This window comes from Notothenia rossii, assembly GCF_949606895.1.
Source record: "Notothenia rossii genome assembly, chromosome: 4".
Classification (NCBI taxonomy): domain Eukaryota; kingdom Metazoa; phylum Chordata; class Actinopteri; order Perciformes; family Nototheniidae; genus Notothenia; species Notothenia rossii.
This window is the reverse complement of record NC_136902.1, coordinates 65675640-65702103: the sequence shown is the minus strand read 5'-3', so window position 1 is coordinate 65702103 and position 26464 is coordinate 65675640. Positions and strand designations below refer to the sequence as shown.

Genomic DNA, 26464 nt, shown 5'->3' with positions numbered 1-26464 from the left:
TAGATTTAATTATATGACATTGTAAAGCTTATGTAAGACACTTGACTGTGTTCAAAATATGCTGTGAAAGAAAAGTGTTCTAGCCTATGAGCCACAAGAGGGCAGAGTATTGCAGCACAGTGCCCCCTTACTATTATTGAACCTTTACCAATATATATTTGTATTTGATTGGCCTAATTTATAAAAACAAATCAATCTGATTGTCTGAAAAGTAAGTGAGATGACATATAACAGTTGCATTTTCACCTCTAGAACTCCAGAAAAGGTGACATTTGTAGACATAACACAGAGATGTTCCTATAAGAAAGAGCTTCTAATTTAGGTGTCTCTGCTTCTCATTTTAGCAAAGAAAAGAACACAACACGTTCACTCCAAAAAGGACAAAAAGTTCTTGTTTCTGTCCTTGTTTATGTGTTACAGGTGTCTGTGTGTGTGAGAGCAGCCATTTCTAAGAATTTGCATACACTGATTTTATTAGGTTGGACAGATTGATTTTAAAAAGGCAACCACTCTCCGCTGAGCTGTTTCGTCTGGCTGTCCACAGCGTTCAGAGATGAATTTAACATGTTTTTTGTGTTTTTGTTACAACACATTCAAACCAAAATGGGGAATTCATCCAAATATCCTAGTGGCATATTTTGAAGAGCAGTTAATGAGGCCTCCAAAAAATGGACGTCAGGTCAGTGAAAATACGTTCTTTGGGTTGAGTCTGAGGTTTTGTCCTCTGAAAAGCAGTCAGCCCTAACTTATATGTCCTCAGAGCTGCAGGCCTGTGTGTGTGTCTGCATTTTATTATGTGAGAAAAGAAAAGTAAACAAGAGTTTGACAGGGAGCAGAGGTGGAAAACAACCAGAGACCAAAGTGTGTGGGGGGGAGTGGGGGGGTGGTTAGGGGAGAGGATTGCATAACCTGTTGAGGAAGAAGAACATGTGGTTTCCATGTCAATCAGCCTGGCCGCATACTGAAGCTGACGTGAAAGATCTTAATTTATTTACTACCCACAAAAACGGTCTGTATGCTGCCCTGTCAGTCGGGCACGTGCAGTCATTTTTTACAACTAAGTGGGAACTTCTGTTTGATCGTTTCTCAATTTTTTGTATGCTGATGATCTAGTTATATTTCCAGAGCACATTGAGTTGTGTTTCAACAAGTGAGTTACATTATCACTGAATATTTGTACTGCTTTGTGTATTTTCGTTTGTATTCACCAAATTAAAGGGACAGTTTTTTGACAGCTCACACCAAAACATTCAGAAAAATGGCACTACAGTAAAAAAAAAGAAAAAAAGAGGTTTGGGATTTTGGATTCGGGGTACACTTTCCATGTAAGATTTATAATTAACTTGAATTACTTGAATTTGAAATTGAGTGGCTTCAGTGGCATGACTGCATACAAGACAATGTCGCCAAAGCATGTTTATATAATCAACACAAGTATAATTAAAACAAATAGATAAAAACATATAAAATGTAATACAATTGAATAAAATGTAATTCAATAATTATAATACAAAATATTATTATTATGTCATTAGATGATCTCTTACAGGAAGTAATAAAGAAGCTTAAAATGGGATGGATTGTCACCATAGCAATCTGTGACTTGCTCTTGACTATGTCAGCACCACCCCCCCTCCTCCATGTCTGGGTGCAGTTGCTACGGCGACCCTGAGAGTCGGTCTGGTCATGTGTGTGTGACGGCGGCAGGCCTGGCATCTCTCCAACACAGTCCAAAAACACAAAGAGCGTTCAGCCGAGGGCATCCTGCCGCTGCGGACCGAGGAGAAGTCGATCCAGTGATCCAGGAACGATGCACATCTTTCATACTTTGTCTTCAGGAATGAGAGGACAGTGCTGATGCTACAGTGTTGTGTCATCCATGATGCCACCAGGCGCCTCCTTAACCACAATCACATTAAAGAAGTCTGGGAATCTCATAATTACATTTTATTTCCATTGGAAATTGCATTTATTCATTTAATTGTGCAATATTGCTTTGGCGATTTATAGTGCTTCTTTATTTAAAAGCCGTTATGGATCCCAGAGGTCTCCTGCTACCGAATGATGGCCGGCCAAACCACAAAACAAACATTTCAGTTAACATTTAATGTAGAGGGATGCTTTTGAGGGTTTTCCACACTGATGATTAAAATGCAGGGTAAACACAGAATACTTTTTTTTGCAAATAAATTGTGCTTTATTTGAAGACAATAAAGAACATCAAGTGTTTAAATCACTTGATTTTTAAACAAGTGTCGGCCTAAGATGGATATAACTGTTGCCTTGTTTCATTGAGAACTCTGATCAGTAAGCTCCATCTCTGTATAATATTCCAGGATTGATTATTTGCACAAGTGTGTTAACAATGAGATGTATGACAAGATGCAGTCATAATATGAGTACCAGTATGGTGAAATACTAACAGTCAAAAAGTCAAATATGCAATATTTTTTCTCCACTTGAATAGAATTGCCAAGTGAGTAAACAACTAGCATATATTGGTTGGACGAGAAAGCATGGTCAGATTCTCCATCCGGATGCAATTATCCGTGAAGAAGAAGAAACTAAATAGAGTCAATAGTCATAAATAAGACTACAAGTCTACAGCTATGTTAGCAGGCTGTATATTTAGGTACAACATTGCTTGAGGTACATGCTAACAATGTCGATGCTGACATGCTGATGTTAAGCAGGAATGTTTACCATGTTCACTGTTTGAGTTTAGCATGTTAGTATGCTAACATTAAGGAAACAAGCTTTGGCTGAAGAGAATGTCATTAGTTTTGCAGGTTCTAATCTAAACCAAAGTATTGACACATTGTATCAGATGGTGGCGCTCATCAAAGTTAGAAGGCCTTATCATATCTAAATGACTTAAATCTAATACAATCTGGATCTTGAAATTGAACTTGTATGAAACTTTGCCAAGGACTGACGTCCCATGTAAATTGGTCAAGTTGGAGCCATGGTGAGCATATGGCGGCCATGTTTTTGCGTTATGTCCTGCACCATCCTTACTTTTTGCCCTGGCATGCTTTGCCACTTTGACATATTGAATTAACAGCAGAACCTGCTTGCTAAATCTATAATTCTGATTGTGCGTATTGCATAAAGCTCCTGTCACATTGTCCCAAAATTGACCACCGATGGACACACGATTAAGGAAATGTTCAAATTCGGCTCTGATCCTAACAACATCGGGCCATTCGTGAAGGCATCTTAAGCCATCGTATGACCGCCGGTGGAGTTTCTCAGGCTCTGGCAGCAACTTCGGGAGCGGTGGCAACATCTTTGGCATCACAAAGCATTGCCGAAGGACCTTGTAAAGGTTCATTTTCGTGTTGACTTCGTGTGTCCATTTTGCCCTTCGTAAGGCATTCGTGAGGGCATCTTAAGCCATCGTATGACCGCCGGTGGAATTTATTAGGTTACGGCAGCAACTTCGTGAGCAGTGGCAAAATCTTTGGCATGCCAAATTTTCCACCGCTCCATACGATGGCTTAAGATGCCCTCACGAATGGCCCGATGTTGCTACGATCAGAGCCGAATTTGAACATTTCCTTTATCGTGTGTCCATCTGGTTGTTTTATTGCACAACAAAATCATGTAAACATATTATGTAAATAACCCAATTTGTGTTCTGTGAAACTAAAAATGATATAATATATTATTTTGAAGGCGAGGAAGTTGTTGTTGCTATGGAAACAACATGACGGAGAAAACTTAATATCTTCTACATATAAAGACGGAGAAAGTAAAGAACAAAGTCGGAAAATATCAGTACAGTATCATAATACTTTAACATAATTGTTTGTGTTACTTTCGTTGCAGTTGTATGTCTTAAATGTAATGTAAATGTTGCCTTCGTGTGTGGTTCGGGGCCATCTTCGTGCGAAATTCACAATTCCATATTCGTGTGTCCATCGGGTGTCAATTTCGGGACAGTGTGACAGGGGCTTAAGCGAATCAGTGAGCAACTAGAGAAAGAAACAGGAGAAACACTAGCGTCATCATTCAAGACACATACAGAGGCTCTTTTCAGCTTTCATCCTCATCTGCTTATTATGATACATGAACATTTTCACTGAAATGTAGCTGTAGTGAGACAAGCGCTGCTTTATTGAATGTATGAATCCAAACAACAGCTCTACACTCTACGTTTCTTTTGTTTGTTGATAATTGGCAGGAGGCTTTAGTCTATGCGTTGTGTTCGAATGTGTCTTTTTGGCCAACAGACAGATACTACTTCTTGCTGTGTTAGAGCCTTAAGAGACTTTTATATTTGACGTTAAGAAATATAATTTATTCAATGTACATTTTATTTAAGAATATAAATAATATCATGCAGTGATCACATTCATATCCCTCTGCGCTTCACTAATCTCAAGTGTTGCTTACAGTTTTATGTGTAAATCTGATTTAAGAGGATTCTTCTGCACTGCAAAGCCACCCTCCAAACCCTCAGCTCAGCTTTTGTTGTTAGAGAATTGGAGCTTAACAGGAACTGTTCCAAGAAATGGGTCTGATCTTTATTATGGGGTATTTAAAAGGTCTTCATCCACACTTTATTTGTTGTTGTTGGACGTGAACCACAAGGCTGCAGGCTGTAGCAAATGAGCCGGGAGATGATAGGGCATTTTGAATGGGGTCCATACAGACGGGTAAGAAAATAATAATATGAAATGTATAAATGACCCCGAGGAGGCTCAGTATATTTCTGGTGAACCTCCAGACAGTTAAAACAAGCCTGGGATATGTTTAAAGTGAAATCTCATAAAAGATAACAGAGCAACTCACCAGCCTCTTGTAAACTGCATCGCCCACCGCAAGCCAAGAAAATAATGAGTGTGAACAACAGTTGAAGGTTTAATAACTCATGTTTGGTATCTTTATTGTTTTTGCAAATATGTTCAGGAACACCCAGCAAATGTTGAAAAGACTGTGAAACAATGTGTGCTAGCAAATGGAGTTTCAGTGTACAACACAATGCCACGTGTCCACAAGTGACAGAGGAGATGAACACCAGACACGGGACAGAAGGGTGAGAAAGAGTGTAAAGGTGAAAGAGAACAGGCTTACAGCTTACAGTTTCACCGTACAACTTATACCTATATACTATGCTTACTCAAATATACTTCTCAACAACAGATAATATCTATATGGCCAGTGTTTATAAAACATTGGTAAGTAACATTTGGCATAAATATGTGACGTTCCAAAGACAAACAGCACTGTGCATTTTTAACATAAGCAATTTCACATCTATAAAACAGAAATGTACGGAAGCATGTTGCTGCCATTAAAATAAAAATAAGTATTCATTTTTGGTCAAACACTTGTCGAGCAGAATTTTCCGAGTTATGTTAAGACATTTTTCATTATTTTGACAACTTTTAATCCATTGCTACATATACCAATTATTTTGTTCACGCTGTAACATGTTTTTTATCTTGCTATATCAATGAATTTTCAGTATTACATAAAACACTCCATTAGGGCTAAACACGTTTCTTCTTATAACATAGTAAGTTGGTATAATGTTGTAAAAAAGAGATATCGCAATCAGTCATTCTAAAAGTATTTATGTATTATGGGATCAACTCTTTTCATATAATATTTTGCGCGTTCTAGATGTAGAAAAACTTTCATCATGTTGACATTGGTCATATTGTGGAAGTTCTCAAAAATTACTTTGGTGAACTTATGGATATAGCTGCGTGCAACAGTAGTGGATGAAAATGCATAAATGAATTTTCTTATGCAGATTTTCTGAAAATTCAGTGAAAAACATTTAAATATGCACAACATTTAGAATGGAGTACTTGATGGGTGTTGTAGTTTTTTTTATACTTGCAAAGCATTGTTTATTCTAACTTTGTATTATACTGTACATTGGCCGTCTCATCCCAGGCATTACATAAAACATGACCAAATATAATTTTCTCACTGTCAATATTTCAAGTCAATGCAGGCTACACCGTCCATAATATGGGCATTGCTTTGATTTCTCATTACAACCATATAATATTATAACAAGCAAAAGTGATAAAGTTAAGACCAAGATCTAATTATCAGAAATATGCAATGTTAAATGCAAGCATGATTATGTGTTGTGTTTCACATGGCAACATACATAGGATTCCTTCATGACAATGTACACGCAAGTAAAAAGAAAATCTTCTGAACAAATAACTGTAACAGCTTTATGCAAATGTGACATGATTAAAAAAAAAAAGGTTTTACTACAGAGAGCTGTAACTTAGTGCTTATGTCCTACAGAGGCTGCAGGACAGGCAAAACAAACGTTATCAAGTCACCTTGTAAGGCAAGATCCAGTTAAAAGCACTTCATAAACGAGGACGCACCTCTCTGTCAGTGCAGACACCTCGGAAAAGTCATAATTTAGTAAATCAAACAAATAAATAGGTCAATAAATAGGCTGAATCACAAGATTACACAACGGGAAGGAAACAAATTGGACCATGATACGAGTGCAAAACAGTGGAACGCAAAACTTGTTTTTTACTTCCAAGATGGAATGCAACATTTGTGGAACCTGGAATCAGAACTCCACATGATTTAACTGGATATGTAGATTCAGTCCCAGGAGACTTATTTGATATTTGAGAAAGTACTGCATATCTTAATATCAGCCTGACCAATCTGGACACAAAATAATGCAGCTTTATAATGTACATAACAACCTGTCCAAATTCAAGACATAACATTTTGGAACCTTAAAATGTTTCCAGAAAAGGTTAACTCTTGATGATCCTTCAGGCCAGCTGCAACTGAAGAATGTTAAGACAGCCTGTGATAAGACATTATGGTTACACTGTAATTGATATAAAGGATAACCTTTGTTGTAACATACTTGGGATATTCGTCAGCAAACTACAACAGTTTATTGTTCATTGTCTCTATCCAACTGAGAAATGAAGTGCTGAATGTTTGTGTAACCACCATGAAGGCAGTAAGACGGTAAGGCATATTTACAAAATGCAAAAACCTTCTACAATATGTTGAACATTTCTCTTTACCGGGTGGTTACACCATTAAAACCTTTCACAACGTTTCTAAGTTGAATAGATAATGACCACAGTTATCAAACTGTATGACTTTGAAGAGCAAAGGTGGATGTTTGGAATGAGTAATTGAATATATCCACAACAGAATCTGTCTAATCCAGCCCATCTGTTTGCAGGGATCGACTGACTGAGAAAACTGTATTTTCAGGACTTTCTAATAACCAGGAAAAAATTAATTATCCTTTTCCACTTTTGGAAAAGCTGCGGCAAATGACTCACCAATAAGGTGGAGAAATGAAATGTGAGATGCAAAAATAACCATATAACTGCCGATCAGATCCAAAATGTACTTGTCTCTTGTCTCTAATAGCCAGAAGGTGGCAACTTCCCTGCCTGCAAAACAAGTATGAATGTATCTGTGAAAATCGACCCTACTTCTCACTTGATTTATTAACTTAGTAATCGTTCTCGTAATAGTCTCAATCACTAGTTTCAAGTCTTCTTCACCAATGCATGATGTTCACTTTATAAGTGATGGTCACAATAATTATAAAATAATAATAATAATACATTTGTTTTAGGGCTGGGCAGGTTGCTACAATAATGTTGTCCGGTTTGGGTGTTGTCCGTGTTTCTGTCTTACAACTTCAACCCATTTATTGTTTGTTCCGTTAACTGTAACCTTTTTTGGCATTTAAATGTTATTTTAGCGTTTAGTTGTACCTAGCTCACACCCCTTCGTGTGACTGATGGTTCCAGAAAGCCAATATGCCAACAGCCAAAATGGAAAACTTAAGGCTTGAATACCGTAGTCAACAAACCATTGGTTTAACATCACAGGGACAACATCGACTGACATTTTCCAAACTTATATTTAAACGCTTTGACTACCACAAAGGTATTTCATTTTGGGTATACACAGACATTTCTGGACTGGATAGCATGGATTTATAGAACTAAAAGTTAAGGGGAGAAAAAGTGAGGGAACTCCAGCAGTTCAATGTTCGCGTTGAGTGGACCAAAACCAATCCTAAATCCTTCAAATACCGGTTTAGTGGAGCCCAGTTCTTATATGATTCAGACATTAACTGCACATATCATTCTCAGAGGGATCTGTTAAAGAACTGTGACTCATTGTGAAGCCATTCAAATATCTTATGGTCAACTCTTCACTACACCACAGTATGTACTTTCCTACACCTGGGGAAGTAAAGAACAAAACCCTGCCAGATACATGCAATCCCTCAGGAAGGCTCAGATTTAGGATGTATAGATCACATTAAGTCATAATGACATGTCTGTCTTGATACAGAGCCAGTAGGATATTGTGGAATGGTTCAACAGAGAATAGAAATTGAGCATTTTGAGATTTAATTTGGGGGTGAAAAGCAAATCCTCCTTCTCGAGATTAGAGCAAATCTTTTTTACCCCAAAACTCCGAGAGGGAATGAGGGCAGAGTGCAAAGACCATCTGAAGTGAGTTTCACTAAAGCCGGAGAGTTTAGCGAGCAGGAAAAGGCCCTGATGTAGAGATTGGAAAAGGCTTTGCCACATGTTTGGATCTGACCAGTACTTCAGAGCTGTTCTGAGATCAAACACAAACCAGGTGTTTCAATGTAATCAAAGCTGTTTCATCTGCAGTTTGTGCTATTGTGTGTGTATGACGATGCATCAACACATAATTAAAGTCAGGCCTGAGGAAACTTCAAAGATTAAAGAGGGGACAGAGACTATTTGGTGGACCAGAAACATTCACTTACACTCTCAGTCTTGTAGAACGTTGTAGAACAGGAGCGGTCAACATTGGTGAAAGATCAGTCCAGATGATGGAGGTTTAATCTGGGTGTGTTGGTGTTCCTCTCATGCCAGCAGCTTCTCGGGGTTCTTGGAGAGACTGTGCAGGAGGCTCCTCTGGAAACCCTCCATGGGTATTTCAGGAACCAGGAACTCCAACAGAACATCAAATAGGCAGAAGACCAGATGTCTGAGAGAAAATAGCACTAGCAGTCAGCATCTTTTCTTTAGGGACTTTGGCTCAGTTGACCATACAGTATTAATTCCAAATAGGATACGTTTTATTAGGAGTAAAAACTAAGGTGACTTTCATTTAGAATTTGTTCTTAATTTAGATGTTGCTTTAGATTATTTAAAGTTGAGGAAGGGTTAAATGAATCCTTGCTGATGCAACTCAGCATTAATTTGAACAAGACTTGGTTAGGAGACGCTATGCTGTGATAGCTGATGTTAGGCCCTTTCTTTAGACTTGGCGCTCTGTAACCTCTTTGAGTTACAAACTTCCTCTCACTGGACATAATTCAATAAGGCATATACCTGTCTAAATAAGCTGAATTCACATTTAATGATATACATAAATAAGGTCATACGGGTCAGAAGGCTCAACTGACATCTCCCAAGAGCACAATGTGCTCCATAATGAATATCAAATGGAACAAGTTTATACTAAGTACGGTATGAGTTCTTATACCGCTCTCTGTCTTGCAGACACCATGAATGAGAAACCTTAATCAAATACAAATGTAAATGTTTTTTTTATGTAAAACATTATATGGGAAAAGTTAAGATTCTTAACTGTTTGGTTTTGTTCATTGCATCCTGATGTCTGTCTGGGTTTGTGTGTAACAAATAAAAACACTACATGACAGTTTGTTTCTACATCTGTAAACCGTTATCCTCTCCAGCTGTTCATTCAACTTGTTGTTGTTTAGTGAATAAATTAGTCCACACTTCATGATTGCGTTTTCCTGTTCTGCTTATTTACAGAAACTGTAAATCATGCTTTGGGGGTTTGGTCTGCTAGATTTGGGACTGAGATAAGAATCTGAGAAGTAGGGGTGCAGAGTGACCACCCAGCGTTTCTTTCCCCTTCTCCATGCATCCCCAAAGCACTGATGCCCTGGGTAAATTTGCCTAAACTGTAAATGGCGACTGACTGTAAAAAAGAGGCCATTGAGTGTATAGTGTATTTAACCTGTTAATGTAGGGGTTTTGAAGAGAGTCCAGCGCAGTCTCCCAGCTCAGTTTGTACTTGTTTGAGCCCAACATGTCAGAGACCAGATCTAAAGTCACAAAGACAAAAATGATTATTTATCACAGTGTAACCAGCTGTTTGTTGGCTACGTCCATCCCTTTCTCATGACTGCATAGGGAGGAACTAGTTGTATAGTTTGAATAAAGCAAAACAATTTCTAGAGCACGGCTGATACTTGAGTTTTGAGGCTTATACTGAAATTTGAGAATATGACATATATTCTACGAAACAGTTTCTAATTTACCTCAAACATGTCTTTCAAGAAAAAAGGTTTTTGATCATTATTAGCCTACAAATACCCGATCATCATAAACAATATCAACAAAATGATCGATAATCTGAAATGGTGCAATAATACTGGCCTTGAAATTAATTGGTCTGGTACTAAAATACACATTTTTGGTTCAAAATTCTTACTTTTTGTTTGGGTGTACATGTACCTGGTAGGAGGCTCATCAGACAGTGTAAGGCTTGTTGCCTGGTGCTGTCCTTCTGTTGCTGGCTCCGTTCAAGTTGAGGGGCAGTGGGCAGGGCTCCTCCTGGCCACACAGACTCCTGGATGACCTGCAGGTACACCACCCAATATGCAGTGGCTGTCAGGTTGGCTACGTTCACATCCAGCCATCTGAAATTCACAAACACACAACAGCGGTCTGGAGTTAGAACAGTTGATGAGAAGTGTCTAGAAATGGCCAATTTCAAAGTCAGCCATTTTTGATGGGGTTCAACATCCTTGTTTTATCCAATTTTGGGATATATTTGCATTTCTTTTTCTAAAAGTACGGTCAGTAGTATTTAAACTTTACTGCAAATTTTATCCATCAGTGCACTTGCTAGAAGGGCATAGTCAGTTCAACCCCTAAAATGATGAACCGTTGTTTGGATCAATCAGCCACCGTTCATTAACATCATTTTTGTTGTAGATAGATTGATAGGCTTTCTCTATATATACCCAACAGTCTTCGTAGTCAATCTGATGACACATCAATTTGTTCGATCAGTGCACCCTTAGAAGCTAGCATTTTCAGATGTGCATTTTAAGATGTGTTGCGCTATTCAGTTTCATTTAATCAATCAGACTTAACACTGTCCCACAGAAAAAAAGGATTGGTTTGCTGGCAGTTTTTGGACTTATGTTCATGGTAAAAATATATCTTATGAAAACTGCTAATTCAGCCAAGCTCAGGAGGATAATTGTATCTCTTGTATAAACTTTATTCGTAGAAATTGTGTGCAACAGTTAACAGAATGCCAGCCAGTTATGTTAAAGTGGACCTATCATGCTATATTTGAATAATATAGTGTAGGACCATACCTATATAAGGCATATTTATACTTTTTATTTTTCAAAATACCAAACAGATCATGCATTTTAGCCATTCCTCATTTCGCTCAATTTAACACTGTCTTTTCATGGGCTGATTCTGTGAGAACAGCACCATCTACAGGCCTGGCATATGTACTACAGCGTCTCCAGCACTTTCGAACGGCAATGTCCGTGGCTGTCTCCTCCTGATTGGTGGAGTTGGCCCAATAGCCGTAGCGCCACTTCTGTGACGTCACAGAAGTGTTCAAATCTGGATCAGTCTGTATCAGATCCGTTGCAGCCCCTTTTTAAGAGATTTGGGTATGGAGGAAAATAGAGAGGGTTGTGTTTTCTGACACTTGGTGAGTTCCCTGGAACACCGGGGACACATATTCATGTATAAAAGACGTACAAAAGTGCATTTTGCATGATAGGTCACCTTTAAGAAAACAACAGTAGAAAGTAAATAAAGAGAAGCTCTTGGAGATGGGCCAGCTAGAACGTTAGCGGTTAGCTCTTCAGATACCGCATGTCACAAACAAGCCCTGTGAGAAGTCATCACATCACCAAGCGTCCGGCCCTCCCAATACTTATGTCACTGCTGCTTTACCTAAAAGCGTATATCATGTCACAGCACAAAGAACTTGTTTACAGTTGGTTAACTTCTTGACTTTAAGGTCGCTCAGTCGGTCAGTCAATGTGGTGTGACCTTGCCATTTTGCCTGACCTCACCATTTCTCAATGATCCTGGTCTCAGACCGGCCAATCCCTTCAACTTATCCCATGCCTCATTGCACTCCAACGCAGATTTTAAAACAAAAAAATGCATCACAGGGGTCCAGCCTGGCGCAGTCTCACACTGGAAGTGATCTCAAACTGAGGCCATCACCCTCAAGCCTGCTATATAACTGGTGGATTTAAAGTCTTGTGATGAGTACATTCAATAGGCTCTGTGTAGCTCTGTGACCTTTGTCATGCCAAGATTTACCATCAGGGGGTTGAAAACACAGCCAGTCACAACCCAGACTGGATGAGGAGGTTATTAAAAGCACAAAGTAAAAGCTAAAAACAACATCTCGATGTAGCTCAAGTATTCAAGCATTGTACAGGTCAGGAACATCAATCTGTGGGAGGTACTAGTCATTTGGAATTAGTCAAAATAAAACAAAGTTTGTATATATAAAATGAGGGTGTTCAACACCAATAAATCTTGAAAAATATCATTTCAGGTATTATAAAAAGATTCACAGGGCTAACAGACCCTAAAAACGTAACACCATGCAGATGCTGTTATGCAGCTATGTCCAAACCTCAGAGCTCTGTTAAAAAAAACAGGGACCTCCCTCTGGTCCTAATGTTCGGCTTCTTTTGCTCACTTCATTTGGTCCAAAATTAAGTTATTTCATTAGCTTGTTCTGGCCAGTTACCACGCTGCCGGGCTACTCTAAGAGAAGCTATGGATGGACAAGTTGTGCCAGCCGGAATTTTAGGTTTCACTACTTTACACTTTTTTGTTCCATAGTGTTTTATAACAGCACAAGGGGTGCCAAATATGTAATACTAATAATAAAGTATTTTCTGTTCCTTAAGTTCAACTGCGGCGGAAAAACAGACGCGGGAGACATTTTCTCAGATAATGATGTATTAATTTATGTTCCGGGAAAAACAGATCACAACTTCAGCCCCAACAAACACAAAACAGGCCATTAGCAGGGCTCAGAACTAGTCAGAGGTTTAGTCTCATTTGTGACTCAAGCACTCGGTGCACTAAATGTTTTGATTTTAGGATAAAGAGTTGTTGAGGTAACAGGTGACCACAGGTGGACCAACTATAATCATACAGCTAATGCTAACTGGACACTTACTGTACGATGTGGTAAAAGGAAAGTGCTAATGTTATCGATTTGGGATTTGCAAAACAGTTGTAAAAAAAAATGTTTTATCAGAATTCATAGGCTGTAAAACTCAAATAGTTCAAACGTTGACTTTAATCAAATTTAATTTGCCAAAAGGTTTCACGTAATTGTTTTAGGTTAGATAAAAGCAAAACACTTGTGTTGTACTTTATATTTTTGCTTTTAACTAAACTAATACTGTATGTGGACAAAATTAAAGTAAAAAAAGCCAAGTTTCAATTTTTTTGTAAAGATTCTTCAGTCAACCACTGAAGCTAAACACTTGTTCGAAATGCACAAATATTAGACAGACATGTATTCAAATGAGTTGAGTTTGGGTGGGTTTAAAAGAACTTAAAGGGAAACAAATTAGGTTGTAAATTCTTCCCTCACACATACACAAACACATTGTTGCAGATTACATGAGTATGTTGTCCTCTGAAGTCTAGCCTCAGCCCCAGTAACAGTGTATTTTGGTCGAGGCTGGTTAAAGCTCAGCAGGTGGACAATGAAGATTGCCTCTTCACCAGCTCATACCAGTCAGAGACAAGCTCACTAAATCACTGGGTTATGACTGGCCACTGCAAACAGGAACATATGGAAACAGAGACCTACAGTCACTGACAGCATAATAGTAACAAAATATTATTTGGACATTTACACTTTGTCAGGTATTCAATCATGTCTTAAGAGCTACAACTATAAATCCCTAAAACACCTGATGGTTACATGGTGTTACAGGAGAAAAGTGTTGATCATTCCTTAATGGGCTTGAAGGGCCAGTGACTGCCACACATTCATTTGAATGTTTTGGATTTGGACCGGAAGCAACTTTTCTAGTTTTACACTTTGGATATCCTTGAACAAAACAAGTCGTGGGACCAATTTTCCTGTATGTAATTGTACACAAATGTTGAGACATCATGCATTTCAGGATATTCTCCTTAAAGGTTTCCTGCAGTGCAATTGTTGTGGTACCATGATAAAAAAATAAAGAAGGAAAGCTAGAAGTGTACAGCGGGACAACCAATACAACCAGTCTGCCATAGTCAAGGCTGATAAAGACTCTGTGTAAAATGAAGACAATGAAAGCAAGTGCAATCACAGCTACACACAGTTTCAATCTGTGAAGACAGAAGATAAACTATCGGAGTAAATCATTGCGCTAATACAGAAAATCCGAGAAATCCGTCTCAACTCAGTTGACCCTATCAAACAATCGTCACGTAGCAAGCAAACAAGTGGACCTCGAGTTGAGATTGTTTTGCCAGCTGTGGTTTCAAAGGTCAAGAAAGAGCTGCAAGCTTACATTTATTTGTGTTAATCGTACAATGAATGGCAGGGAACATTTACACCTATAAATGGTCTAATAAAAAGGTATCCAATGGAGTTTTAGACTAGTAACCTGTTTAGTTTGTTTAGTGCATGAGGAGGCATTTGCACACACACTTGGGACACATTCCAGACACTTGCTCACCAATGCAGTGGTCAAGAGGAGGTGTTAACGTGCCAAGGTGTACAGCAATCTGACAGCAAAGAAGGAGAAGAAGAAGACTGGGAGCTATTTAACATGGATATATCGCACCGGTTTTTGAAATGGTAAATTACAAAGGTACAAATACATATATGGGCTAATTGACAGATAATTGCAGATTTTGCTCAGAACTGATGTAACATCTTTTGAATAAGTATACTTTTTAGGGAATCTTGTACACCTGTAGTTTTTGAATGCCAAACACACTCCCAATATAGCATCTTGCATCACTCGGTGACTTAGCTAAAAACACATACAATGCAATGTGAAATTAACTTCAAAACTTCCGTCATGCTATGCAAAAAATGATTATAATTGTCCCAAGTAGAAAACACTTCAAAAAATAAAAACATTACTCTCCAGAAGCTCTTGCTTAACACATGAGGACAATAACTTTGTGTGTGGTTAAATGTGGACAACATGAAAGTGTTTTTAAGACCTTAAAAAAAGAAAGCAAAGCAGATAAAAAATATTGTTTGGTACCCATAAATTGTGTCTGTGTTAATGGCCGGAATTATGCACTATGTTCCTATAAATAACCCGCTGGTTAAAGACAGAGTGTCCCAATCTATCTTCACACTTCAGTCTTAATTAACACGCTGACACAGTCTGGTCTGTGATCAGATTTAATTGAGGTCACGCAGTCAAAGACTGCTCCAAGTTTCCATCGGCTGAGACCCATCAAAACATAATCAAGATAATGAAATAAGAAAATACCAAATTCTAGGCAGGAACACCTGGCAGCAACATGTCAAGGCCAAGCAGAAACTATTTATTATAATACTCATGGTTAAAGATATTAAGATGATAAATTAGGATCCCAAATCTGCAACCTCTACTGCTGCATAACATTCCCGAGTGATAGCCAAAGCCAAATTGGGAATCAGATCAAATCCCCATTTTTTGGGATCTAAAAGTAGTCACATATAGCTTACTGGCTTACAGCATTTAATGTAAGAGGATCTCATATTGGCCACCAGTAGATCAGAGGAATAGTGTTAAAAAATTGGTGCGTGCATGTGCATGCTCCAGCCCGTGCAAATGGTAAACAAAGCAGGCAGCCACTCATGGAAAAACAAGCTCCATAGTGCTACTAGAGGTTTAGAACTATAGGTTCATTTAACAGTTATCTGCACTGTTGTAAATCCAAACATTATAGAATAAATTGATAGTAAGTTATTATTTTTTAAAAAGACAGACTCTCCAGGCAGGATGTGAAGTAAAAAGCAGCCAATAAATGAATAAACATGGTTATGGTCTACTGTATGTTACTGCACTACAGCTCTCACACAGACCTGTCAGTTATCCTAAATGACCTCCATATGGTTTTTCGCTGCAGGCTTTTGGTTTGAAGTTCTGTTTGAACGAACCTGAAATGTATGTGAAAATATAAAATCCCAGGAAAAAGGCATTCTTTAAATGTGATAACTTAGTCTGTGTGCATCATCCATTAAATACCTTTTCATGTTTAACTGACTAAAAAGTACTGTGTGGTTTCTAGTAAAAAATGGATGACATAAAACTGACCTACATTATTGAGAATACAGAGTTGTTAAAAACATAAGGTCAGGGATTGTATGAATTGTATCGTTTCCAAATCTGCTTACCAAATCATTTTTTTAATCAAATCTACGTTTCGTTTCCAAATCGTGAAAACAATACCAGAGGTCAAATGTTCAGATAAGAAAAAATATAGATATTTTTAGTGTTAACTAACCATCTACAAAGTGAGTTTAATTATATTTACTGGTCCTGCCAGATAGCTAGGTAGCTTAATTAAAAATGTTATTGGGTACTTTTGGATTAGCTTCTAATTTGGTACAGAGTTTCGCTTACCAACCCTAAAGATACCACATCTAAACTGGGCACATTAAGGTCTTTACTTCTTACACCATGTCTAGTCTTGGGTCTAAGCATGAGCAATTTCTAAAGGTGACATTTTACACAGAGTTCCATATTGAAGAAAGTGACTAATAAGTATGAATTTCTAAATCTGTAACATAAACCTGATTTATCTGTGACCTCATTTCTTAGGTAAGTGTATGACGGCTGGGAAACCATACTGTTTACACTGGTTCCCATTAAGACTTCCATTGTCAGTAAATGGTTTTACATCAGAGAGATGAACAGCAGGAGCACATGGAGATAATGAATAGTTTGCATCCCCACATATGAGATCATTTGTCTGTAGCCTGTGAGCAATAAGGAGAAATCAAAAGTCATGATGTGGACACGGCTGTGTGGCAGACAGGAGTCATGTGGAAATTATCTTTGTGCAAGACCGTGACCAAAGATTTCCTGGGAAAATGGTCAGGGCAGAGTTTCTTCATGGAACACACCATCACGTTTCATGAGCATTGAAGCTGTGCTGTAAGCATGGCTTCATTGGCTAAGACTAAAGACCAATTTTGTCCTATTTTTTTTATCTTGAGTCTTCAGATCGGGAAATGAAATTAGCTCTCCCCAAGCGCAAAACGCAGATAAATAGTTAGGCCATCCTTCACTTTGGCAAGTAAGGTATGATTGGATAGAGAAACACATGTTGATTGTCTTGATACCTATAGCCAATGTTAAAAGTACAGATCTAAGGGAATGTAGTCCATGTTTCTTCTAAGAGAAACTTGCCTGTCATGGCAAATATAAAGTCAGTGCCAGCTACTCACCAAAACCTGCTCTGTTCAATTTAAGAAGCAGGGATAACATTAGAGGTCATTCCATGTGATGAAGTGTTAATTATCCAGCATTTACAGCCAAGCTTTACTTAGAACAGTCATCGATATAGAAAGAAGAAGTGACTAAGATTAAAATCGCTACCTGTTTATATACAACTTGCGCTATTTGCACCAGACCAACAATCATCTCTAAAAGTGTGATAAACGCTATTCAACACAAGTAATCAGGAAAATTAAGACAGACATGCCAGTAAGTCTAGTTTGAATAACATTTAAAGGGATTTCCTGATGGGTAAAATTATGATGTTTCATTTCCTCGTTAACCACCTAGCAATGCAGGGCTGCTCCACTGAAAAGGTTCACATATTAACTCAACAAATAAATATGATCTTTTAACTTTGGCTTTTTTACTTTTCAATGAGATCATGTACATTTCTTGAAAAGACAAGGCTGGGTTGAGAGAATTGAGATTAAAGTTTGACATGCTAAGAATGAACAGGCTGATGTTGAGAGGGCATTGTTATTGACCTATTCTAACTAAGATTTCTGCTAGTTTAGTCATGAATATGAATATTCGCATAGATAAATACTTACATTGGAAAAGTGATTTTTGATAATTTGATATTTGAAATGTGAGGTTTATTACAGGAAATCTGAAAGTGTAAAATATAAGTATACATTGTCAATAAAGATTAAAAAACCATGGAATCATTGAACAACTGGAAGCCCAATACAGACAGAAAACCCATCCTTTCTATTTATCTTTATACTCGATTTTCAATTGAAAACAGCTTGAAGCACCATGTCAAGTAGGACGAACCCGGACACAATCTGTATAAAACTTTAAAAACTCGGCCCAACCCATCTGTCTTATATCGTATCCACACTCTCGTGTACTGTACACATCAGCCAAGGAAGAGCACAAACAGATGCAAAAGGCACGATGACACCATTAGACCTAACACTAGTGGGCAGTGACAAGGCAAATATAATTACAGGAAGGTGGGTTTCTTCATCCTTTAACAGCCCACACAGTATTACTCATACTACAGAATTATCCATTCCTGCAGAATTTCCCTATCTAAGGACCAGACTTCCAGTTGAGAGGAACACAGATGTCAGCAGTGGGAACAGTTGTTTTCACTGTGTGATGTGTCTGCTCCCAGCGAGGCGTACACCTCAGTGCAGCCCTCCGGCACATTGCTCATCACATCAGCACCTCCATTCAGGACATGGTGCCGTCTTACAGCCGCCCGCCCCTCTGTCTACAGTCAGCACTGTTTCTCTGTGTATGTTTGAGTGTGCGGGTCTGGTTTTATAGAGACTGTCATGGCGCCGTGTTCCCCATGGCTGGTCAAAACACAGACATGTGACGTTACAGACCTGAGCCAGCATCTAATCCCATATGGCCCACAGAGGTTTGCATTAACACCGTCTGGGTACCACACGTCACATCTTAGCACATGCTTAATGAGATAGGTCAGTGCATGAAAACATCAAGAAGATACACACACACGGGTCAAGGTTCTTGCCTATGCTACACTAACATCCTTCGAACTTGCTGTCATCACCATTGCAGTCTTATGGCAATCACCGAAGAGATTACTTTTCCTTTTGGCCCATGCTACCACACACGGATTTAGACCTTGCACACACACATACACACACACATACACACACATGCACGCACGCATGCACACACACACACACACACACACACATTCACAAACAGAGTGCTTTTCGACCAATTAGAGCTGGCAAATGCCAAGTAATTCTATATGAGGGATTGTGGTCTGGTAAAGTTTTAGACTGTGTACAGAGTTATTACTACCATGAAAACCACCAGTACTTTTCCAGCTACCCTTCAGCTACCATCAGAGGAATATTTTTCTAACTCACATTTAACTAATGTTTTGTTCTCTGCCTGGGGGATTGATGAGGTTTAAATTGATCAAAAAACAAATTAAATTATCATTAACACACAAGTACAGATCTTGTCAGGACAAGTTTCCTAAGTTTGTCGGTTCTATCAGCATGAAGTTTAACAAACTTCACTCTCTTCACTGGCATTTAGATTTGTTTTATGTGAACAGCAGTTATCATAAAGAAAATAAATGTATATTACAGCTATGTTTTTTTAATCTGAACAGTCTAGCAGTGCTGTACACAGAGTGGCCGACCAAACACTGCTGGGTGAAAAACAAGCAGCTCACAGGAGAGGAGAGCCAGCTTCTCCCTGTGGTAATGATTACTGTGTTAGTGCTGCCAGGAAACAGATGTTTACAGTGCAGGTGACATACTGAGATCCTTTGGAGGAAAATACCCTCAAGCATTGCCCTTGAGTTTCCAAAGATACACAAGTAGCAGGCGTAGAGAGGAGGCAGTGCCAACCCAGGATGAGCTCAGAGGAAGATCCCTGACAACTCCAAATATGACATCCTCCTACTCCTTTAAGTCATCTGGACTAACTGGTAATACTTCTTAGTTTGTGAAACCTACCTGAGCTAGTTTTTCAGCTAAATGTCGTTCATTTACATAACTGACAGATTTTTTCTTTGTTAACATTATTGCCAGTTTACAGCTAAATATTTGAATAATCATGTATTTCTGTGAAAGAAAGGATAAACTGTAGATATTCTATTGAGCATGTTTTTCCACTTTTCAAATGGGGACAAAACTGTTTTTGTGTCTCCGTCCCGTGGAAGTTTACTGACATTTGAGGGTTGGCATTGACACATTTTGTGGTGCAATACTGACAATGTCATACTTTATATCACACAAACATCGCCAAAGGACATTTTCCCCCTCTTTCAGCAAGGCATCATAGCAATACTTGAACAATAATTATTCTAAGATGTCTTATTTTTTCTGTATTATGATTGTTCTTTCAAATGTCGACTCACAAGAAGAGAAAAGTTACTTTTTGTTTGAAACATAAATATGAATGTGTTAACACTGCAGAAACATTGCAATTTTAAAAAGCCACCACATATATTCATGCTCATTTCTTAGCATTAGCATGTTCCTCTAGCTGTGACAACACATGTAGTCTTAGCCTCAAAAAGATCCTCACTTAAAGTCCTGAGATAGAGTCCAGTTACCCTTACAGGCTCATGGGTCTGAAGGAGTGATTCAATGAACTACAGGGCTCAACTCCAACAATGAAACTGACACAATCAATGGCAACCAAGCTAAAAGAGGAAGAAAGATACTTCGATGACTTGGCAGGAAATCAATAACATGTGACGCAAGAGAATCCAAAAAAATCATAAAACATCAGCTGAGCTGGCGCACAACTATGCATGTGTTGAACTCTAGTGGGATTTATTTGAGTTACCATCAATGGTAAACACAGACAAGCATAACCAGGTCCCATTGGAGCTAAAATAAGCCTACAGACAGTTTTCGACAGACAAGATGTCATTGCACAAGTATGTCCCGGGAGACAGAAGACAAACTCTGGAGCCACATCTCAGGCCCCCGGGCTCAGGTGAGCGGGGAAAACAGACACCGGAGATGTGAAGGGGACAAAGGGTCGCTTATCAAGTTCATCATGCAAACATCCGGTGTTCAAGCACACAACACTTGTTCTTCATCTAACCTTCCCAAGAGTGTGGATAATAATGAGACATATTATCTTTCATGTCCTGGGGAGGGAGGATTTTTGTCGTCCTTTCAACTCGCTGACACTAAATAAGGATAAATGAACACAGAGGCTGGCAAGCTTGAACTGATGGCACCCAGGGGCCCGGGGATAAGTATGTTTCATAACCTTCAAGAAAAGTGACCTAAGTATTTGACCTATTATGTCCCCTTGAGAGGATTACATAGGTCTGTAAGAATTGGAAAGCAACTGCAGACTACTATTAGCCTGTAATAGAAGACAATATTTATTCTTCAGAAACGCTTGTAGATGTAAAAAGGGAATAATTCCTCTTGCGAACGTGATAGTGCCATGACACAGGGCACACGGCCAACTGAAACACGGGGTGAGATAGAAACCACTTACAGACTGATCCCACTTTACGGGGTGAGTCTGAATTTGTCTCCTCTCAGGAACAGCCTGTCCAGGGTCGTCGCACTGACTCCACTCAACAGAGCCTGATAGATAGCCCAGCTCCATTATGTAACAGCCTCTTTCCATCCAACACTCCCTCCTCTTCTTCCCACCAATACCAGATCTGTCTTGTGTAGCCCACCCGTCTGACCACCAGCACACTGGGCCTGAGAGTGAATTCCTGCTGACAGGAGAAGCTTGGAGCTCCCAGCAGGGTGTTCTGTTTACACCACACGCCTGGCCCCGGGACCCATATGTCAAGGAAAAGGAAAACGGCGAAGGATATAACCTCCTCACTGTGGAAACAAACAGCAGTGTTAAAAACAATCCAGAGTGGATGGTTTTTAGACGAATCCAAATACCTAAATCCCTGGATTCCCCACATCATTGAGAATAATAGGGTCTTTAGAGTATTCATACTGCATACTGCATGAGGCTTTCTGTTATGTAAGGACATGACAAAAAAATAAACTCTGGAAGCCAGACATACGTGCCAAATGATACACAATGTCCAAAAGAATACATTCAGGGAACGCTTACTAAAGTAATAACTATCGAAGATATATAATAGTCTTCAAAGCCAGACACGTACTGTATGACTGTTTTCTTCTACTGTTAATACCTCAAACTAAATATCTGCTGATACATATTTGCATATGTAGTAATTTAAGACCACTGTGCCTTTACCAATTTGTTGTACTACTCTTTTTCTCTCTAGTGCATATGGCAGCATGCATCAAACTTGGATGAACTTAAGCTGGGTCTAAATTGTACTGACAGGAGAATGTGGAAAGTACAATTGACTTTCATGAATTTAAATACACTGTGAATGGGTTAAGTTCTTAGACAGATCAAAAGCCAAACCAGACCACCTGTAGCATATTCTGCTTTATGGTATATATTCCTCTAAATGTGACCATCATTTACTTTTATTTTTTGAGATGCAATTTTTTTTTCATATCATTAACAAAAACAATCGTAGCGCAAGGTCTTCTAACTAATGTTTTCTGCATCTTTTACCTGTGTTTCCTAGTCTTTTTCATTAGGAGTTTTTTGCTCAATTGTCAAAGAGATCACATCCTATCTCTTACTGAGTGACAACTGTATATATAAATAATTCATGTTATAGATGTGTTGTATTGTAATGGAAAATTGCAATATTGATGCGTTTGATTAATCACGTGCAAGAATGGGAAAGTCACTGAATGTTCTTTTGCTGTGTGTATTTTCTCCCAGTGCATAACCCTAATGTACGGTAAATGTACTAATACAGATAAGTTGTTGTTTTTACACTGTTTAAGAGTCCCAACGATTCTGTGTTTCTAAAAGCTTACGAAGAACAGATAAAGAGTATACATATCCTTTCTGCAGAAAGCCTATTAAATACTAAAAGACAATCTCTTGACTTGAAGACTTGATTCAGTAAGAAATAAAGTCTGCTGATGAACACTGTGAGATACTCCTATAAAAAAGCTGAGACAAAAACTAGTGAGAGGCTCATGTGTTAATATTGTTCGGTGAAAAAGCCCTGATTATGGTTTTACAGTGCCTTAAAAAACACTTTAGTTTGGAGATGTTGGTGTATGGCTTTGTTACAACTGTTAAATCACAGGGTCTTCACAATGTAATCTTCATGAGCCTGAATTGAATAACCTAGAAAAGACTATATTAAACCAGATTAACATTGAAGACTGTTGTTATTGGATACATCCCGAACCTGCCAGTGAAACTGCCAGATTTAAACATTGAAAAACAAAATTATGAAATAACATGCCAGTGGAGTCGTAGTGAATAAAATATACTACTTATAAAACAAAGTGTTTTGTATGTTGGTAATGTTGGAGTTCTGACCGCATCTTTTTGAGTTCTCTCCAAATGCCACAATGTGGTCACGAGCTAAATAGTGCAGCTGTGAGACCAAAACCACCTTCCTGAAGCCAAACAACTTGTTGTTCACCACTGCTGAAACCCAAGCAGGCCACTGTATGTCAGAGAGAGATCCCTTGGTATTAACTAACAGTGTAGCTGAAGCAGAGAGGGCAAAATACAAAGATTGAGTGAGTGAGAGCCTTCTATATGACAACTGTTGACAAGCTTCAAATCCTCCATGCTCCCTTCATCCTCACCTCCATCATCAAGCTGTCAGCAAGAACTTGTGCTACCATTTGATTTGTTTATAGAGGTATTAATATACTGTATTAGTGAGTAAAAATAAAGAATCATGTCATTGTGGGACAGGTGCAGAAAAGATGGGCAGAATGAAGTTGGCACATGGAAATGATTGCGTCGCAATGTCTTGAAAAGCAATAAGGAAGCCGGTCCAACTTACAGACAACCGACTGCAAAACAAGAACAAAGACAGCAACAGCACTGTAGAGCAGGTGGACTCTCCGATAAGTTGGAGTGGTAAATGTGTCCGTCCATCAGCCCGAATGACGTCAACTCACTCAAGGGAAATGTTCCAAACTTAGTGTGTTGGTAACCACAGCCAATGGCAAAACAGCTTTCCAAGAAAGTCTGCACCACTTGATGCAATAAGATTAATTACAATCATTATATTCTATCATCATTGTGACTAACTGTCTTTCTCCACCGCATTGCTGCAGCCAGGGTTGTCTGGTGCTTGTAAGTGAATATCAGAGACTCTGAGGGCGCATTTCATTCTGTAGTCGGGCAACCTAAACACTCACGCAAGCATTTATGGAAATTACATCACACATTTTAAAGGCTGACATAAGTATCAGCGCTCTGAATCTTTCATTGACTTATTTGTATTATTGGTAGTCGTGTCAATGGATAAAATAATTTAATTGCATTTAGTATTTGCTGGTTCCGTTTTTGGGCGGGGTTGTAAACAAATACACGTGAAGACATGGATGACAAGCTGGTATGAGGAAGTAGAGGATTTTGTACTTCATTATAACATTTGAGTTGCATTTGGATGATTTCTGAATTATTGGCATGAAGACCCAGAGTCACGGAGAGCAGCTGTGATTCCCCTCTGTATAATGTACGCTAAACGGAACATTTATCATGGGGGGTTTTCTTACTGATGCTAACATATTGCGCGCACTGTCTTTTCCCGCAATGGTGACTGTGTCCCCCTATCTCCTCCAGTACAATTTGAAGAAACTGGCTAGAGCATCTTTTAGCAAAAAATATTTTTTAAATATGATGTACTCAAGTCAGTGCATTACATTCTACAGGACAAAAGTGGGGTCAAATTGGTAACGTTAATAATAAGCGATATAAATGTTTACAGGTTTACAGATTAAACGCAAGTGCATTAACTCGAGGTGATTTTTGATAAACCTTTTTATTTGGCAAACGAAGGAAGCATTACGTTTAACTTAAAACCAGAACATAATAATGCTGGTGATGTTCACATAGAGTGGCTGCTACATCTAGACACTGACAACAATCTGGCTCCATCTGGATTTTCCATCCAGACTGCTGTCTAAGAGAAAGAGACTATATTCATCCTAAACTTTCCCACTTTCCAGTCCATAAAACTCAGACATCTCCCAAACCAGAGCTTTGCCTTGGACCCCATTTATAGGAGCACAGAGCCGGCTCTTCCAGCCAGACCTGACACACACACACACACACACACACACACACACACACACACACACACACACACACACACACACACACACACACACACACACACACACACACACACACACACACACACACACACACACACACACACACACACACACACACACACACACACACACACACACACACACACACACACACACACACACACACACACACACACACACACACACACACACACACACACACACACACACACACACACACACACACACACACACACACACACACACACACACACACACACACACACAGAGATATGGTTTCTCTCTGCAGCTTCTTCTTCTTGTCTCCCACCAAACAACTGTCAGATTGTATTACGAACAAATATAAACTTCCCAGCACTTGAAATAAACTGCTAGTCCCACTAAAAAACATTAAGATTTGTATGGATCCTATTGTGTGGATCAATTTATTAAAAGAAATCACTGATCAAAACTGAAACAATGAAGGCTCTCTAACCAAAAGTCTTCAGTGCTGTTGGATTCCATGTTAGAATAAAAATTCAGGTGGTTGCTACTTGTGTTGTTCTGTTTCACCACCGAGGTGACTAGTATCAGAGTGTGAATCTGTAGTGTTACAAATTACATTTTTGAGCTGTTGATGTTCCCAGACAGGGCTGGCCCTGGCCAACTTGTGGCCCCACTCAAAGTTATGTGATGAGGCCCTCTGTGTCGCGAGCGTCGACGGGGGTGCTAGCGTAGCACGTGCGCAAACTGTGAGCGCCCAAACTGTGGTGCGCTTAATTGCACCGTATTTGCGCATAAGCGCGCCGCATTTGCGCATCAGATGAGGCTCCCTCCGCAAGATGAGGCCCCCTCCGCAGTCTGCGTGATCTGCGTGTAGGGAGGGGCGGGCCTGTTCCCAAATTAAATTCCAGGGAATCGACAAAGTCATTTGGATTCTTCCACTGGGAGTCATGAGTGTCTGTGACAGACTCCAAAGCAATCCATTGATATAGCAGTCTGGACCAGAGTGATAGATCAACTGGCCAGGCATTATTCTCACCCTCGAAGTCACGCTGGCATGGCTAAAACATTTTTTTGTTAGAGGCTAAAATTCTTCTTGAATTGGACCCAAAATATGTTGTATGTCTTAATCAAATGGAGGAAATCCCAAAATAAAAAGGCATATTTTCTAGTAAGCATCAGTAAATCATGGCTTAAGCCCAAAGGTTGTGGGTCGAGACCACGGATGTATAAAGAGAACTGAATACAGTGTTGGAGGCCAGTTCATTACTATGTGAGTTACAAAATGGCCTGAAAATACTTCCCTGGACCTTCCGGAAATATTCTGTCA

The 26464-nt window shown here is 39.0% G+C and overlaps 1 protein-coding gene across 2 annotated transcripts in view; it reads right to left on the bottom strand.

Moving 5' to 3' along the window:
- snx19b (sorting nexin 19b) overlaps positions 1-26464 on the bottom strand; it is a 52302-nt gene that overhangs the window by 10031 nt on the left and 15807 nt on the right. The window contains exons 12-14 of one of the 2 annotated variants that reach the window (XR_013807427.1): positions 10518-10702; positions 10018-10105; positions 8789-9012 (exon numbers count right to left, since the gene is read on the bottom strand). Coding sequence is in view for 1 of the 2 variants with exons in the window: in XM_079677288.1 (XP_079533414.1) it covers positions 8889-9012; positions 10018-10105; positions 10518-10702 (397 nt within the window). In the remaining variant the exon portion in view is untranslated. Of the gene's footprint in view, positions 1-4858; positions 9013-10017; positions 10106-10517; positions 10703-26464 lie in introns of those variants that run through there. The other variant, XM_079677288.1, reaches the window with a different exon arrangement.